Source organism: Carassius auratus, chromosome 17 (assembly GCF_003368295.1).
Source record: "Carassius auratus strain Wakin chromosome 17, ASM336829v1, whole genome shotgun sequence".
NCBI classification, from domain to species: domain Eukaryota; kingdom Metazoa; phylum Chordata; class Actinopteri; order Cypriniformes; family Cyprinidae; genus Carassius; species Carassius auratus.
The window spans coordinates 12,817,749-12,836,784 of NC_039259.1; the positions used below are offsets into that span (position 1 = coordinate 12,817,749).

Here is a 19,036-nt window from a genome sequence, read left to right on the forward strand (position 1 = left end):
TATTTAATAACGTAATTATAAAGTGTATTTGGTAAATATTATAAGCATCCATATAAATATTCCATGTTACATTTTATTCAATGATACTGTACATGCAGTCATGAGGTTGAAGGGAGTTTATTTGCACCTTTTCATGAGATAAACATAATACGTTAATACGTCCAACTGTAGTGCATACACAGCTCATATTAAAAAAAAGCATACTGAAAATCCAGAATAAAAAAGACATGAATATTCAGCACCAACAGAAATGTTCTTGCCATTCTACTGCTTGTGTGACTGGAACATTGTACGGCTAAAGTTACTGTGTCTCTACAGAAGCTCTTCAAGTGCTTAATTAGACATACAGTACATGTAGAAAACGAACACATGCCTCGGGGAGCTGTCTGGTGTCTTTTTACAGGTTTGTTAGTGTTGATCAGAAGTGAAGCAGAAATTTCCGGACTTGTTTTAAAACATGCAGATCAATAGTCACTAATGCACAGTGTTAAAGTTCAGTGAACAACTGAACGAATTCAACTCTCTTTACAGGTCAGTGTTCGGCAAACAGTTCATTCTAGAACAGACGTAAAGCTACACTGCAAAAATGATGCTATTGTTATGAAGAATAACTCGTAAGTGCCTGTAACACTAACAGGGAATGTACACTTAGTGGATAAAAAGAAAATCAGGGCAGTGAAAAATGAAAGATCAATTCAGTTTTAGATCAGTTCCACAGCTAAATCTGATATGTGACATTGTAAACACTGTTATTCACAAAATTCACATCTTAGAAGGTCTGGTACGTGTGCTTATAAATGACAGGAAAAAATTGAAAATGCTTCTCATAAATGACTTTTTTGAAGATATAAGCAATACAAGTGACCTGTGTAATGAACTATTACAGAGAAACAATTAAATATCTTGTACTGCCTTTGAATTTTGAGTGTCAAAAATAAGAACAAATATTAACACCTCAACACAAAGTAAAAATTGGTCGCTGTAAGAGTTGTGAGAGTAGAGAGGCAGAGTGCTAATGTGCACAAGTGTAACTCCAGAGACAAACACTGAGGTAAATGTATAGTCATCTGCCAACACATTAAAACAGTTCAAATATTAAATACCTTTACAATGGTTCACATTTTCAAGCCATGACCAAATACACAAACTAATAACATTCCCATTCTTAAACAACTTTGCAGTTGCTATCTTTAAAACAGGTTATACGGCAGCTCACGTAAAAGGTACTGTTGTTAATGTGGGAACAAAAACAATTAGTAAAAGGATCTGTCTTTTATTCTGAACACAACCTTCACTATTTCATTTGACTGAATATGAAGAACAAAACACCCTGGAACATTTTGGATCACCAAATCTCTTACAACTATTTCCGACGTATACCTTGTTTTCCAATGTCAAATATATTTTTTTCCTTCGTATACACACACACACACACACACACACATAGAAAAACACACAGGAATTTAGTTGCAAGTGATTCAAATTAAATACTTTTCATCAGATGTGAGGTTGTCATAGATGTAGGTGTTCAGTTGCAGACTTGTGCAATTGTTGATCCGAAATGTTACCAGATTCCACTAGAACGACCTCCAGGTGGAGCCAGAATCCTCGCCGAAGCTCTCTTTGGAACGCTATCATCAATTTGGGCACCTGGCAAAAAAAATAAAATCATTGAGCTACACAGGTTACATATACTCTAACTGTAAATAAACAAACACATTTACATAGTTTATACATTAATGTATTTTTCTATTTACACATTAAATATTTCTATATTATTTTAAAATTATTTGTACAGAATCTCTCTCTCTCTCACACACACACACACACACACACACATATATGTATATATATATAGTATGGTTATGTAAAATAATGTTGTAATTGTAAGAAAACATATTTAACAATATAATTAAAACAAGAATGAGAATGACACTTTTTCATATTACAATTAAAAATTTCAGGGAAAATGTCAATTAAAATATTTTACTGAAATTTTACAGGCATTTAAAATAGGTTCTGCATATATATATATATATATATATATATATATATATATATATATATATATATATATATATTCTAATTATAAGTCTTATCAGTATATCACATCAGTATCAGTGTTCATTTTGCATTTATTCAAAAATAATAACTCAAGGCAGTAACAATTTAAACAATATATTTCATTTAAACAAATAGCCTACACATTTTATTTATGAACTGATGTTCAGCTGTTCTTTTTAATAATAAGCTTATTAAACTCCCACTTTAACTTTCCCCGCTGGTGTTTCTGTTGGACAGTTTTACCGTAGAAAAACAAGTTATATATTAATGTGTGTGTGTGTGTGTGTGTGTGTGTTTTGCTGTGTATGTGTGTGTTTTAGTGTCAAGTATAGTACTCTTTTAGTTCAGATTTAATGCACACTACTGTACCAGACAAACTAAAGCTGGACTCATGTAGGTCTCTCATTCCCCCGTGGCGTGTGCAGGGACGTGGGTTCATGTCCCCATCTGAAGGGCCCACTTCCTTCTTCCCTGAATTCTGCACTGCAGCTACATCTCCAGTGTAGGGCGCACGCTCCACCCCCTTGAGTGCTTGACACTGAGAGAAGAGGGTCACAAACAAACAGGCGATGCACTGCCATTCACTGTTATACAAACATGATCTAGTGGAGTGAGAGTTGTGCTCTGAGTACCTTCTCCCTCTGCACCATTTTCTTGTAGAGGTAGTCTGAGAAGGTTCGGAGAGGGTAGAACTTTCCCGAGCCCTCAGCACAGGTGAAGATGCCGTTTTCATAGACCACACGACCGCGGCTGACGGTTACCAGTGGGACGCCGTGACACCGCAGGTTCTCGTACAGATTTACATCTCCACCCTGGCATTGAGTGGACACAGAGATGGTCCTGTGGACACACAAAACCATGTTAATTTAGGACATTTCTTAGAGTATGAAATGTTTTTTGAAATTATCCGCTGATTTGAACTGAATTCATTGTTTTGGAGACCTGGTTGATTCTGGATCCCAGACGACCACATCAGCATCAGCTCCAGGGATGATCCTGCCCTTCCTGGGGTAAAGGTTGTAGATCTTTGCAGCATTGGAGCTTGTGACGGCAACAAAACGATTCTCATCCATCTTGCCTCCAACCTATTAAGGAAGATAAGTAGAATGACCTAAAAAAGTTTTTTATTCTTGATGCATGTCATTTCCTGTCCTCTCCATGATGTTTGTCTTTGTTGTGGTTTGAGCAGCAAGTTTACTGTCTATAATATGCTATATCATAATATGTAATTCACTACTTGTGTTTAATGTTATTTATACACACTACCATTCAAAGGTTTGGGGTCAGAAAGATTTTTTTAAAGGAATTAATCATTTTATTCTGCAAGGATGCTTTAAGTTCATTAAAAGTGACAAACACATTTGTTATAAAATAAATATTCAAATAAATGCTTTTCTTTTGAACCTAGTATTCGTCAAAAAACCCTAAAAAATGCAGCACGATTTTAAAAAAAGCAACTGTTTTAGGTTTGACACTAAAGACTCAGGAATCAATTAATTTGTTAATTAGTTAATCAATTAATTAGGTTTTAAATAAAAATAATTTAAAATTATACTAATATTTCACAATATTACTATTTGTACTGTATATTTTATTACATGAAGGCATCATCAAAATAATTGGTGAGTATAAGAGACTTCTTTTATTTAAAATAAAAAAATCTTCAAATGTTTGAACAGTGCTGTAATATTGATACTTATTGGCACCCTCACACTGTTGCATAACCTTTTTGGATCAATCCAAGTCCCATAATGTAACTAAAATTCATGCATGAATTGTAGCCTAAAATTGCCCACAACCATTAAGGAAGGGGTTTACAATAATTCTGTCAACTGTTAGAAGCAGCTGCATCATACATTAAGTAATAATTCAATTAATTATTAGCTTTTCATTCATTACATTTTCATCAAAATGTATTTCAAATGAATCATTACAGCAAACTAAGCAGGTGAAAGTCAGGTAACAAATACATATTCATGATATTCATTAATATTCACACCTGGTTTGGTGTTAATTCGTTTACTGTATATTTATGCAAACAAGCAGAAGTGTTTAATGGAGTTCCTACAGCTCTTTTAGTTGCATCAACTTTTGACTAGATTAACTGAAACGTACCACTCCCCGCTCCCAAATCACACTCATGCGGTCCTGCACCCCAGAAACACCGTGAGGGATTTTAGTGAAGTCGTCTTTGCCCATCGCCTTCTGTTTAGTGGTGAAGGGTCGGTGGTCCGATGTCACGACGTTCAGAGTGTCGCTGCACCACAGTGAAAAGCCTTTTATGTGACTGCACAGATAGGACTGAATGAAACTCCTCAGTACACAGTCAATCCACTTACTTTCCCAGGAGGCTGAGCAGGTAATTGGGTGTGTTGGGGTCGAGTCTGAGTGGTGGCACAGTGACGAAAGCAGCTGCGTGGGCCCAGTCCTGGTGGTAGTACTGCAGCCCGTTTAAGACAGCATGAGCTGTGGTCGTCTCTCCATGCACCACTTTCCCTGTCGACCAATCACATTTCAGTATTCAGAGTCACATTCTGTTATTTACTGGTGAAGATTCGCCAGCCATATATTAAAGTGAGTGTGAAGTGGCCTTGAGTGACATTGCCTGGCTCTTACCCTGCATTTTAGCAGATGCTAAAACATCCCCTGCTGACATGCTGGACACATTCACAAGATATATGGGACAGTGGGCCTAAGAGACCAACAAACACAAACAATGCTAATCACAATTAAAGTCCTTAAAAGCATGTGCATAATGTGTATATTTCAAATTTCTGATTGTTAAGGTTTCTGATTGGCTCAAAAGTGTGGGCTTTTTTTGTGTGTTGTTCACAACATTTATAGAGCTGTAGAAAAACTGTCAAATTACTGAATCATAGCAGATCTGCAATAGGTTTTGAGTGTTTGCATTACCCATGTGTTTTAATTCTGAAAAACAGAATCTTTATTTGTTATATTTTTAACACTAAAACACTCGTGTGTAGAACTAATGATACAGCATCTTGCTAAGAAAAGGCAATCACTCAAGTCTATGTTAGTATTTCAAAAAGCATCACTTCTGAAGCAGTTTGGGCTGTAATCGGAGCTATAAATAATGAATAAAATACATCAACGCTCTTGTACATCAAACTCACTCTGTTAGCGATGGTAATAGCTCGGTGGACGGCCTCTGCTTCCAGCTGCACATGGAAAATTCCCAAAGTAAGTGAGAAAACACAAAAGTCACCAGTGAAACCTAATGATGAACAGTCGCCTAAGAGTATTAATAATCCATGGAAATGCAATATAGAGACGGGAAAGACTAGGAGCTGGAGTGAGAGTGGCAGCGCGGCTAATATCTTAAAGGAAAACTATTTCACGGTCACAGGATCTGAACGGTTACTTTACCTCCTCAGGTCTGCTTATCTCAATGCCCTCCGGTCCACTAATACCCAGATCCAGCGCTTCTCTGGCACCCTAGTGTGAATAAAAACAGACATGCGATAACATGATAAATAACGACTATGCAGGAAGAAAGATGCCAACATTATCCATGATAATTTTGACCAAAATAAAGGCAGTATCACATGAATTTCACGAAATGTCAATAATTATTGATAACAATAAATAGTGCTGTTTCTAATGTGTGAAGCTGCTGCCCGTAAACAGCCCACTAGGTTTTGGAGCAGAACTTGTTCCTACAATATGGTTTCGCACCAGTTCCCTGATTTATACCTCCGCCACCAGCTCTCCATTCTCTGCATGGACACGGGCCACAGCACCGATGTCCTTACAGTTCTGCAGGGCCTGAAACAGCTCGCTGTCCCTCAGCATGTACATATCCTTATATGCCATGAACATCTGGAAGGAGTTCACCCCTTTCTCCCGCACCAGCGTCTCCATTTGAGCCCTAACCTGTGATCACAAAACAAGCCAAGTCACCTTTATTTCTAAACCACTCTATATAAAACATATTGTGTCAAAGCAGCTTCACAGTGATAAACAGGAAAAGCACTAAATCAACTATAGAGACAGAGTTTGCCTACTCAGCAAACCTACACTTTGTACCTTTGGTCCCCACCAGGTCACTCCCACATGAAGAGCGTAGTCACAGCAGGCCTTGGCATCAGCGTGAGAGCGGCACTTTTCATAAGCATCCAGCAATGATTCGTTCTTCTCTGGCAGCACATGACCAATCACCATAGTGGTGCCTCCAGCCAGAGCAGCCTAGAAATAATCAAACAACAGACCAATCCATACAGCATCAGTACCAATAACTCGGTTTATTGGGCCAACAACAACATAACATAATACCAGCATGCTCACAAAAGCATTGCATGAAATAAAACGTTACATAACAGCACTCAGAAAACATTAATCAAGGTAAAATTAGACCTGTATTTGAGAACTGTATTCAAAATGTAAATGGAAGAGTTGCTAAGCCATTGTTTCGTGGTATTCTGGGTAGTTTATAGGCATTTATATGCATTTACATTTATTCATTCAGCAGACACTTTTATACAAATCTTATATGTACAATACGCACAATAATTGCAACATATGGTTAGAAAGCATGAAGCTTGCAGTGTTAGAACGCCGTTAAGACAATCTGAAACAATTAACTGAAAATCACAATCTGATGCTTCAGATTGTCTGAAGCAGGATTTATACTTTCGCTTGGATCCACTTCGTGAGCCTCCGCTGACTGCGCGCGCACCTCTATGGACGAGGCTTTTATACTTGTCGCGTTTGCCATTGTATTATTGTTTGAAACGACAGGGGGCGACGAAGAGTAATTGTCCTCTAAAACCGTTGGGAATCACTGGTAAGAATAGTTATTTGCCGGTACAAGTCTTTTGTTGAATGAATCAATTCATTCAATAATTATTTATGTACAAACTTTAAACAATCTTAAATTATTGGCTTTATTTTGCATCAAACACAAGACAACTTTAAGCAAATATTGGAAAATTAGTATCTAAATGAATTCAATATACAATAAAAATATATTTTTATACAATAAAAATAAAACGCACATAAAAAACAACAGCCTTGGATAAACTATGCATAAAAAAAAAACCTTTGCATTGTTTTCCATCAAAAAGCACCTGATAGAGTTTTAACTTCACATTAAACTGCTTCTGTTTCACACAAATGATTGCGTGTTCAGCTAGAATAGGGACATCCCTAGTGTTTATATGATGTTCTGGTTATAACTAAGGCATTGCTATGGAGCTATGGGTGGTTTCTAGGGTGTTACTGCTAGGATGTTCTTATTTCTAGGTCTTTGCTAGGGTGATCTTAGTCTTACGTAGCCAGATCTTCAGACTGATGGCAGAAGGTCTGGGAACCTTGGCCCATTGCCAAGGCCCATCCAAGAGGCAATATGATCGAGAGCTAAAGCAACCAATCACATTTCATTTTGTGCATTGTCATGTTTAGGCACGTGGCAATGTTACTACAATAACAGACTGATGTGTAAAACTCTCTGACATATTTTAAAGATTCTATACTGCAAACTTGAATTATTTCACGTACTTTTGAAAATCCAGCATTTAGTTGATCCTGATAAGTGCTCATTGTCACAGTTGTAAACACAATGGCTGTCTTCTTCCATGAGGGGGTTTGACGTCAAGGTGGAATGTTAAAGAATGTGACACACATCTCCTGGAAATCGTTTATAATTCAACCAATCCGATGATGACCGAAGCTCCCGAAGTGTTTCCGATTTTGAGCTCCGTAAGCATCAGACATTCAGCCATGATTTCTTTGGCCATTGCTATGGTAATCTGCTGGCTGCTAGGATGCGCTGATCATTGCTACAGTAGGATGTTTGGGTGGTTATCAGGGCATTATGGGCATTACTAAGGTGTTCTGGTGGCTGCTGGTCTCATTATTTAAGTCAAAGACAGTGTGGATTATACACCAAAATGTTATAAAATAATAATATGCATTGCTCATAATGCTTTAGCCAACACCACTAATTAATATCCCACAATGTCTGTCGGAGCATTTACAGAAAAACAGTAGAAGGCTTTTTTCAGTACGAGGAAACAATGATTAACAGTAATTCAACCACAAAAACGGTCCTCTTTAAAAGCATCTCTCAGCTGACACAATCCGGGCAGCTACATCCACTGAAGGGGCGTGTATTTGTGCACCATTGTCTTCTGGCACAATGGCACGAGTGAAAGGCTTTTGCAGCAGTCTTTGCAGCAGTGCTCCTGTATCTATGGAAACAAAATCTGATCTCCATTTGTCTCTGTGCCCGGCGAGTCTCATGGCTGTAGCAGGGAGGAGGGGGGAAGAGAATGCCACTTGTGTTGCCAAGGCTAACAATAACAACTCTTTATTTGTCATCTCAAAGCCCCCAGCACTCTGGGAATAAGAGCGTGTATGTATTTGTGAGGGTGAATCGAGCCCTGCGGTGGATGGAGGCAGATTGTGAGTGTGCAATGCTCACTCTTGCATCTCAGTGTCTGCTAAGTGACCCATGGGATTTATTTAGGCAGGGCTGCTGAAGCGAGCGCATCACCGCTTTTGAAGTATTTATAAAACAAGAACAAATGAATTTGACATTAAATGGATGTTACATCACACATCATTTTAGTTCAGATCTTCCACTGTATGAAAACGCTTATCTGAAAAAAAATCATTTGTATAAAATACAGTGTAAGGAAAATTAAAATAGGCCTACTTTTTTTGAAAAAAAAAAAAGATTTAGAGTACTATACTCTTAGCAGTGCTACCATACTAGTTACTTCTGAGGAGAAGAACTTACTGAGTTGTTGTGAGATAATAGGCCCCTGGCAGATGGTGGGAGCCACCCGAGGTGTGTGAGTGTGGGGGTCCAAAGTCAAAAAATCAATTGTATCCTTCTACTTTTTCTCTATATGCCCCAACTGGAGCCAAGCTATTTCATCTTAAAAGTGACAAAGCTGAAGCCTTTAAGCCATTTTAATAACCTCCCTAGTTTTTTTTTTACATTCGGAAAATTGCCACAGTTTATAAAAAATATGAGATTGGTATCTGGCGCAAACCCGATTCAATCCTACGTTTCCCACATGAGTAACAGAGTTTACTAACCACTAGGCCACAAATATGGCACAGAAATAGGAAACTGGTGTATGATTACTTTAAATCTGTATAAAATGAAACAATTATTTAAAAATAATTAAATTAGGGCTGCACGATTATGATAAAAATCACAATTGCGATTATTAATTATGATTATCACAATTTATATTGAAGGATGTTTATACCAGAGTTTTATGGAACTGCATGCTGTATTTTTTTTATAAACAAGCTGAAAATTGGTGCTTTGAACGATTACGTAGCTTTGGCATCCATAATTATAATCGCGATTTGAAATGTATTAATTGTCAAGCCCTAAATTGAATATTATTTTAGCTGGGAATCAAAATGTTCATAACCATGGCAAAATATATGATTATCACGTAAAGCAGTATTTTACTTCTTTAATTTGACATAATTCCAAGTGAAACAGGAGACAAACTTGTGTGGGATTTGATTTTAACCATTGGGAATTGAATGAATTGAGAGAAGTGGGATTTAAAAATGAGGTCTTGATGATGTCAGCCAAATAAATAAAAAAATGTTGTCCAGACGTGGAGCAAGATTTTCTTTAGAATAACATGGACAACTGATAAATAATTCCTAGTATGACCAATAACATATTATGAATGTAAGTCAGTTTGAGTGAATTCTGACTTTCATACCTTGGTGCCGCTGTAGAAGTCATCCGCGGTGTTGGCGTTCATAAAGCTCTCGTTCAGGTGAACACTGGTGTCTATGCCACCCGGGAGCACCAGCTTTCCTGTGGCATCTATAACCTTGGCCCCACCTGGGATCATCAGCTCCTTGCCCACTTGCTGGATAATGCCATTCTCAATGTACACATCCGCTTCTTGTGTGAAGTCATCGTTCACCACTTTACCTCCCTTTATAAGAATGCGCACCGTTGCTGAGCTGGAACACATGGTTCGACCTACGACAATCCAAAGACAGAGTGTTGATGTCTATTATATAAAACTACAGGGTCTTTATAACTCATTCAGTCTTTTTTTTTGATAGAAATAATACTAATGATTAAAGAAGCATGAAATTTATTAAAAATGACATTCATTTTATTTTTCATTATTACGAAAGATTTCTATTTCAAATAAATGTTCTATAAAGCAATGATTCCCTCCACGTTATGGAGGCTTCCATTTAATTTTCGTATTTATTTAATTCCATGTGTTTTCTATACTTTCTGTAATATATTAGTCTACATATTACACAATATATGCCATATGGGCCATGCCTCGTCTTATTTTTGTTAATATACATTATATATATGCTAGGGCTGCATGATTAAGTGATTAATCGCGATTGTCATGCAAATTTTGTCAGTAAACCCAGTTCTGTGATTAGTAGTAAATCTCCATCACTTGATTTCATTTGGAGCAGCATTTACTACATAGAGCCGTAGTTCACTGACAAGCTAAGCAAAATTGTACTGTTTTATTGTTGTACTTTTCATTACGTATAACAATGAATCCATCTTTCAAGCATTTGTTTTAGTCTTAAAAAGTGAAAGGTGTAAAGATGTAAGCACAACAGAAAATTATCTTTACTTGTAAAACGTGACAATAAGAGCAGGCATTTGAGCGCAAAAGCGAAAGCAACTGAAGACTGGCTTATAACATAGTAAAAGACTCAAAAAACATTAAAATCATAGAGAATACTGATGAAAAAGAACGGGTTGAATGTTAATGCCACATTTGTTACCATAACTATTAACTATGATTACAGAAAAACTATCCATCGGCAGGCACTGATTAATCTCATGTTGCAGCAAAAAAAAAAAAAGGTACGACCAAATCATGGGCTAGTGAAACCAACTGAGAAAGTTCGTTGCACCAGCGCGACTAGCGGAAAGAATGAGTCTAGAGCCCTGTTTACTGCATTTTATTAAACATATGAAGCCTACTAAATCATTTAATTTTTTTATATTAATTTCCAAAAATGTTCCACTATATTGAGATCCCAGTGAGTGATATTTCCAGGTTTTCCATGACCGTGGGAAGTGGGAACCCTGTTTATATAATAAAATACACCCCATACTTTTGGAATGACACCACATGTCTCAACAGAGAGCTTGCAGCTATCCATTTTTCCACATTTGTGCTATGGAAACCAATTATGTCCTTACTTGACGTCCAAACAGGATCAATCATTCATATCACAGTCCAAATGTTCCACAACATTAGTTTAAAGAGGTTGCAAAGCATTACGCCATTCTAGAATCTCACTTTAGCGGGTAAACTGACACCAACATGTGTGATTATCGGCAGCTTGGCATGATTAGTCACATTATCGACTACATGGTAATTACATGTGGACATGTTAATTATTCATGACACATTGAAACAGTTTCAGCACTGCAACAAACGTTCCAGTAATGTGGATTCAACAAAACCTCAACATCCAACACACTACAGAAACAGAGCGTGGAAATCATATTAAATGCTCAAAAATTAATTCTGACCCAGATTTTCCAGCGCTGCATGAGCAGGGATGTGCAGGAAATATATGTAGGCTAGCAGCTGCTGCTGTACATTCCCTGCAGCACCGCACTTCCTTATGATCTAATCCCAAGTGAAAGCGTGCATGCGAGTCTATGCTGCAAAGTGAGTCGGGGGCAGGTGGGTGCGGCATATTCACAGTATGGTGCTGCCCAGGGTTCCCCCCACCCCCCTGTTCTGAGCCCCTGATGGTGAATGGAGTGTGTGTGTATGTGAGCAAGGAGGGGCTACTATGGAGCTGGAGAATAAGGGTGTGTCCTCAGACATCCTACTATAAAAAGAAACAGTATGGTGCATGAGCTACATCTGTCCTGTCCTCACAACACAGCTCGAAGAAAAATTATTGGAGCATTTGTTCCTCGCCATGACTCATGGAGGCCTTCCTCAGGAATGACCCACTTTTGAACCGTGCCATATTCCATAAGATCCAGATGGCACTCTTCTGGGTAGCATGAAGTACATGAAAACTTCTGATCTTTCTTGTGGAAAAAAACTTCCATTCAGTAAAACAGGGCGGGATATTCAGTGCAATTTGAACTATTAGAGCAGAAAGAATAAGTGTAATAAACTGAATATATATATATATATATATATATATATTGTAAATGTAATTTTATAATAATTAAATAATTAAATTATAATTAATTCAGTAATTCTATTAATTCTACATTTGATTTTAATTTTAAATATATTTATTAACTTTAAATTGAATAAATAATAAAGAAATATGATATATTTTTTTAGACAATAAATATAATTTCAAATAATATTTACATTATATTAAATAAAATATTAATTGTACCAAAGGGGAAAATGAATGGAATGTAAAACAGGAAGAATTTGTGCAATATATGCGATATACATAATTTCAAATATAAAAATTAAATATTTTAAATTATATACTGTATTCCACAATTTGTGTGTGTGTGTGTTTGTGTGTGTGTACTAATATATACATATATATATGTGTGTGTGTTTGTGTGTGTGTGTATATATATATATATATATATATATATATATATATATATAATATTTTTGAATTTTCAATGCTAGTTTGCAAAGCATGCATGCAGTCACATGAAGTGTAAACACGACTTAAAGAGGTATTTTATGAGCATGTGCACATGCACATTTTGTGCAATGCAGTGCATTAGTAATGTCTTCTGATATGTAGATTGCATGGACGAGGATTCATTCAGAGGCTGATGATGATGTAGACTCATCCCATTTGGACCATATCGAGGATGTCACACAAAGGGGCGACCAAGCCCTTACTCCACACAACACATTCAATATGTCTCAAGGCGTCAAGGAATACCAACGTGCGTTAGTTTTTCAACATTTATAAGGATATTACAACGGCTACATAACGGAAATATCAGATGTCGGGCGTGAGCTCGCGTTTAATCGGGTTTTTTTGCTGGTGTGCTCGAGCTGTTTATGGACATAACTCACAACATCCACATTAACCAGCTAGATTATTAAATATCGTTCAATCGATAGTTAAACAATTACCAAGCCACATTAGCAATGATATACGGGAAACACGAGACGCAAGACTGGGAGATTCTTTCCATACCACAAAATTACACGATTCAGAGCCAAGCAATATATCTCTGTGCTAGTCAGTGATGATGAGTTTCTGAAAATAGCTTACAAATGAATGCAAAATAACGAGACATAGTACACTTACTTCTTTTGATATATCCGTAAAAAGCGCCTTTCCTTCACTTTCAGCACTGGTGAACAATAAAGCCTGTTATAGACGGCAGGCAGATGCTTGGGTTGGTAAACCTTAGGCTTGCAGCAGCATCCAGACTGTGAGAGCCGGCGCTGACCAATCACAGGAGACACATAGCGATGGCCTCAGCAGCGGCCAATGGCATTGCAGTATGGGCGTGTCCTGTCGTCAGCGGTACGTACCATTTATACAGAGTTATAGGGGATGGAACTGGATCATTATGCCAAATTGCCAATGTGGCAACCGTGCAAACTAGAAGAAGTACTAGTTATATATGTCGTTTTTTATGCATACTAATATAAAATGTACAAATATAAATTAGTATGTATAATATAGACATACAAAGTATTATATTTATTTATTTAACCAAAATACCATAGATATTGTAAAAAATATAATCTTTGATAAAATATATGTATTTGTATTACTGCTTAATATATACATGAATAAACTAACACAATAATTTAAAACTCTATATATAGTTGTGTACATATACTTATGGTTATAATAAATATATATTTTTAAGTTGTCATTTCCAGAATGTAACCATTTTACATAATACAAAGTATTACATATTATACAAAATACCAAATTATAAAAATTATATAATACCATGTGATATTTCAGTTTTTCTTTTTTAATAAATCTGAAAAAATGTCAACAATTCTGTGTTTTTCTGTCAATATGGGGTGCTGTGTGTACATTTATGAGGAAAAAAATGAACTTAAATGATATTAGCAAATGGCTGCAATATAACAAAGAGTGAAAAATTTAAGGGAGTCAGAATACTTTCCGTACCCACTGTATGTATATATATATATATATATATATATATATATATATATATATATATATATATATATATATATATATATATATATACACACACACACACATATATATATATATACTCCATAGAATATAATATACTCAATGTAATATACTGATATTCACATACACACGTGCATCGCCAAAAATTGCAATATCTTAAAAAAGTTTTTTTTATATATTTCAAAAAGTGAAACTTTCATATTTTCTAGATTCATTACATTTAAAAATTTCAAAAGTTTTTTTTTTTTTTTTTTTTGATGAGTAGACTTTACAGCTCATAAAAGTAAAAAAAATCCAGTATCTCAAAATATTCAAATATTTTCTAAGATCAATAAGAAAAAGGATTTGCAAAACAGAAAAGTTCAAGTTTTTTTAAGTATGTTCATTTATGCACTCAGTACTTGGCCGGGCTCCTTTAGCACAAACTCCATCATTGGTGACGATCACCCTGTGGCACTGCTGAAGCACTATTGAGATTTCAGCTCAAATCGACTGTTTCTCATCTTTCTTTTGAAAATATCCCAAAGATTCATGTTGTTCAGGTTCAGGTCAGGCATGTTGGCTGGCCAATCAAACACAGTAATATCATGGTCAGCAAACCACTTGGAAGTGTTTTTGGCACTGTGGTCAGGTGCTGAGTCCTGCTGAAAAACGAAATCAGCATCTCCGATTTACTGAAGCATAAAGTTCTCCAAAGGCTGCATTGACTTTGGACTTAATAAAACACAAGGGACCAACACCAGCAGACGTCATAGCACCGAAATCATCTCTGACTTCAGAAACTTCACACTGGACTTTAAGCAGCTTGGATTCTGTGCCTCTCCAGTCTTCCCCCAGACTCCAGACATTGATTTAGAAATAAAATGCAAAATTTACTTTTATCTAAAAAGAGGACTGTAGACCACTGAACAACAGTCCAGTTCTTTATCTCCTTACCTCAGGTGAAATACTTCTAACATTTTTTTCTGGTTCAGGAGTGGCTTGGTTCTGTGACAGTTAGTAGTAGCCTTTTCCTGAAGACATCTGACTCTTGATGGATTGACTACGGCTTCAGTCCACTCCTTGTGAAGCTCTCCCAGGTGTTTGAATCAGCTTCAATTGACAGTATTCTCAAGCTTGCGGTCATCCCTGTTGATTGTGCACCTTTTCCCACCCAATTTCTTCCTTCCAGTCAACTTGCATTTAATATGCTTTGATACAGCACTCTGTTTCAGTAATGACCTTCTGTGACTTACCCTCTTTGTGGAGGGTGTCAATGATTGTCTTTTGGACCTTTGCCAAGTCAGCAGTCTTCAATTATTATTGTGGTTTCAAAGAACAAGTGATAAATGGAATTTATACTGTAGGGATGATCATTTAATGAAGCTCAAATGTAAATATTCTAATATTTTGAGATACTATATTTTTTACCTCCATGAGCTGTAAGCTCTTATGATCAAAATAAAAATAAAAAAAAACGTTTAAAATGTTTTACTTTATATGTAATGAATCTATAACATATGAAAGTTTCATTTTTTGTAATGTTACGGGGGATAATTATATTTCATTATATTTAGATGCACCTTTATGTAAATATATATATATTTTATATTAATAGTATGCATCCTTTCCAGAATATTATATTGAAATATTTGATACAAATAATACATATTTAGAAGTGAAATGTTATAACAATCTAATAATCATATACAATTAATAATTTACTTAATAATCACATATATTTTGTTTGATACTTGCAAAGAAAACACAACTTTTTCACAAAAAAACAATACATTTATTCAAGTGTTCTCCAGCACAAGTACATAAGGAGCCTTTTTTCTTCGTTCTGGGCACATAACGAAAGAAAGGGGGAGAGGTGGCGAATGATTGCTACATTTGCTGTATGAGCTGATTGCAAAAGAAGAGAAGGATTGAAATAAGTTTATATGACACAACAGAGGTCACAAATATCAACAGTGTCACTGAGATATACAGAGAACCTGTTAGGAGAGCATACAAGAGGCTGTTACAGCCAAATATTTATATATATATTTATATATATACCCAAATTAAGCAAATTAAATTTAACAAAACAGAAAAAAAAGAAGATGGAGGGCTGGATATATGGCATGGAATGTAGGACTTAGAAGCAATTCTGCCTGGATATTAAGCAAGTACATGTTAACAGCAAAATTTATTACATTTTTATTAATTTTTCCCATTAGGAGTACATGATTTCCCACAGATAAGCAACAACTACAGCAATGTCTATTCTAAAACAATATAAGAATCTTTCATCATTTATCATAATTTTTTTTTTCAAGTACAAAGTTAAAATGCCTTTGTTAATATCTTTATACGAGAGAGTAAAATAATAGTGCTTCTCCGATACTACAAGAAACAATCGAAAAAAAGACAAGTTTATTTATTTTCCAAATAATATATTTTTTCTCAATTAGATAAAATGTTTAGCACCTTAGGAAACACCTACAATCCCTCTCTTAGTACTTAAAACAAGAATTAAAAAGCAAATCGAAACACACTTTTGTATGTAGGGCTGTGCAGTAAAGATGGGACTGTTAAAATCACTTAGCGAACTCATTCTTTAGTGTGATCCTCCTTTCAACACATAAATAATTACAAAAGACACCCTGCTGCTTTATAGCTTATGTCAATTAGCCTGTTGCCATTTTGTCAATTACCCCCTCTTGCGATTTGAGTGCTGTTTTGATTCTATAGTATATATTAGCAAAGAATTATATTTGTACATCTCATAGGCCATTAAAAAAGCAACAGACAATTTCTATGTACAAAATGTACAAAAAGAAACAAATCTGGGCGTCGATAAAACTGGGAAAATAATAAAAGCAACTTTGCAGAACGTGACAAATGTTAAGGTTAGTAAGCAGTGCAATGCCTTAAATACAAAAAAAAGAGTCTAACGAGGTTTTCATTAGAGCCCATTTCTAACCAGATTCACAAATTTAGTTTGCGTGATAACTACATCATTGACATGGTCAACATCCACCATTGGCAAACATCATAATGTTTTCAGATCTACGCTAGGGACCAGACGTAGTTCACCCCATCCGACTACTTTTCCTACAGGGATACTTAACAAACACACTCACTTTGGGATTATATAAAGCAGTAAGAACCGTGAGCAGACACTATACTGTATTTATGATAAAGCGACTCTGTAGCACATGGAAACATTAGAGGGGTGCTATTCAAATTCGGCCCCTTCACCACCGGCACGACAGACGGATTTATTCTATCCTAGCTCATTCGTTCACATCTATTGGCACAGCCCTACTGTACACAACAAAGTATTACCTTATATAACGGCAAGAGTTTCACATCATTAAACATAACCAAGAAAAAAAAATAACAATTCACAAGAATCAAGGAGAAAGTAAAAAAAAAATATATCAAAGAAATAAAGAAGTATACATATACAAAAGTGCTTGATATTGTTGTTAACACAGCACAAAAAAATTGCTATTAAAAGGTAGAAGAACATTGTGAAGCCGCACCTTTAAAGTTTTGCACCTGACTGAGAATAGCCTGCGGACGCCACAGTTGAAGGCTGATTCACCTGGCCGACAAGACAACCGACCGACCGACCGACGCCATCATTCCTGCGGCCGCCACGCGCGCTAAGAGTTGTACAGTAATGATTCTGGCCTGTGTGACACTAGAAAAAAAGTAGCTCACCACAGCCTTTGATTTCAAGGTATGGATGACAAAAACATCACCGCCCATGTGGCTGGTTTCATGCGTTTGGATTGCACGCATACTGAAGGAAGCAGACCTCAAAGACTGAAAGGCTGAGGCGTGTTTTTTTCTTTTTTTTTTTGAAAAGAGCACCAGAGAGTATTGTACAAAAAGGCTGTAAAAGATATAAAATGAGATGTGGCAGACCTGGCTTGACCTGTCGTTTTTTTTTTTTTTCAAGGTTTCAGTCGTTCGTTTTACCTGGCGATGATACAAAACGTAACCCCGCGATCTTGTCTCGAGTAGTAGCACCACATGAGTTGCAATGTTTTTCACCCCCTCGAAGCACCATATTGTCACCTATTACAGTAGTACCTTTATTACCTTCAGTTGTGTATAGAAACTGTAAACAAAGAGGTATTTGTGATCTGGTGTTTTGGATTGGTTAAGACAAGAGCTCCCCTGACACTAAGAGAAAACTTTTTTTTCCTGCTCTTACCAAGGCTCAGACGCTGGAGGAGAGGAAAGAGACGCGCACCGTGGGAAATGGATCGATCCGCGACCCGACAGTCGAGAAAATCAGGAGGCGAAATGTTTGGGCGAACTAAATGCGATTTCCGTCTCAACGAATTCTCGTTTCTTGTTACATCGTCTCTCAGTGCCTTAAAAAGGAGGCCATGTCTCAAGTATAGCTTGCACACATAAATCAAATACTGGATAACACTGCTAAAAAGTCAAATGAATGATAAAAAAAAAATTAAATAGAATTAAAAAAAGAGTCAATTATTCCAAACCAGAAGAAAAAAACCAAAACAAAACATGAAATACCTTGTTTTTTTTCCGTCTGATGTCAAACTTGCAGATAACATACGAGAGCTTGCTTTCGAAGCTCTTGGTATTACATCGGTTTAGATTTTTCTCATCTGTACTGGATTTGAGTTCAGATGCAAGCGAAGTACTCTTTGAGTGGTGCAAACAAGTGACGGATGACAGGGACGCTCCATGACCTTCCCAGCAGCCTCTGCCTGGCCAGACGACTCATGTTCGACACGTCTGTGTAATGGACAGGGAAGCCAAACACCCTGATAAGAAGTGAAATGGGCAAAAAGTTAGTTAAAAAGTATTCACAAGTGTA

The 19,036-nt window shown here is 36.3% G+C and overlaps 2 protein-coding genes across 10 annotated transcripts in view; both read right to left on the reverse strand.

Annotated features, from left to right (window-relative positions):
* Positions 1-101: 101 nt before the first annotated feature.
* On the reverse strand, positions 102-13,477 carry dpysl5a (dihydropyrimidinase like 5a). 2 transcript variants are annotated; one of them, XM_026285879.1, is made up of 13 exons: positions 13,327-13,477; positions 9,783-10,051; positions 6,112-6,270; positions 5,779-5,958; positions 5,452-5,520; positions 5,199-5,243; positions 4,681-4,756; positions 4,404-4,560; positions 4,180-4,321; positions 3,007-3,149; positions 2,697-2,904; positions 2,434-2,602; positions 102-1,650 (listed from the first exon to the last, which is right to left on the reverse strand). In XM_026285879.1, exons 2-13 carry the CDS (start codon positions 10,041-10,043, stop codon positions 1,565-1,567), a joined length of 1,695 nt encoding a protein of 564 aa, XP_026141664.1. In that variant the 5' UTR covers positions 10,044-10,051; positions 13,327-13,477; the 3' UTR covers positions 102-1,564. The 2 variants fall into 2 exon arrangements, with proteins under 2 accessions (XP_026141664.1, XP_026141665.1); XM_026285880.1 differs by lacking the exon at positions 13,327-13,477 and adding an exon at positions 11,597-11,727.
* A 4,143-nt stretch (positions 13,478-17,620) lies between these two features.
* dnmt3ab (DNA (cytosine-5-)-methyltransferase 3 alpha b) overlaps positions 17,621-19,036 on the reverse strand; it is a 54,792-nt gene continuing 53,376 nt past the window's right edge. For 5 of the 8 annotated variants that reach the window (XM_026285882.1, XM_026285885.1, XM_026285883.1 and 2 more), the window contains one exon: positions 17,621-18,983. In XM_026285882.1, the coding sequence (XP_026141667.1) occupies positions 18,842-18,983 (142 nt within the window). In that variant the 3' untranslated portion in view covers positions 17,621-18,841. The remainder of the gene's footprint in view (positions 18,984-19,036) is intronic. The other 3 variants (XM_026285884.1, XM_026285889.1, XM_026285886.1) reach the window with 1 other exon arrangement.

Coding starts and splice junctions, on each gene's coding strand:
- dpysl5a (XM_026285879.1), bottom strand. CDS start 10,043: ATGTGTTCCAGCTCAGCAACGGTGCGCATTCTTATAAAGGGAGGTAAA. Junction 3,150..4,179: donor TGATTTGGGAGCGGGGAGTG/GTACGTTTCAGT, acceptor CTTCCTTAATAG/GTTGGAGGCAAGATGGATGA. Junction 2,603..2,696: donor AAATGGTGCAGAGGGAGAAG/GTACTCAGAGCA, acceptor CTCTTCTCTCAG/TGTCAAGCACTCAAGGGGGT.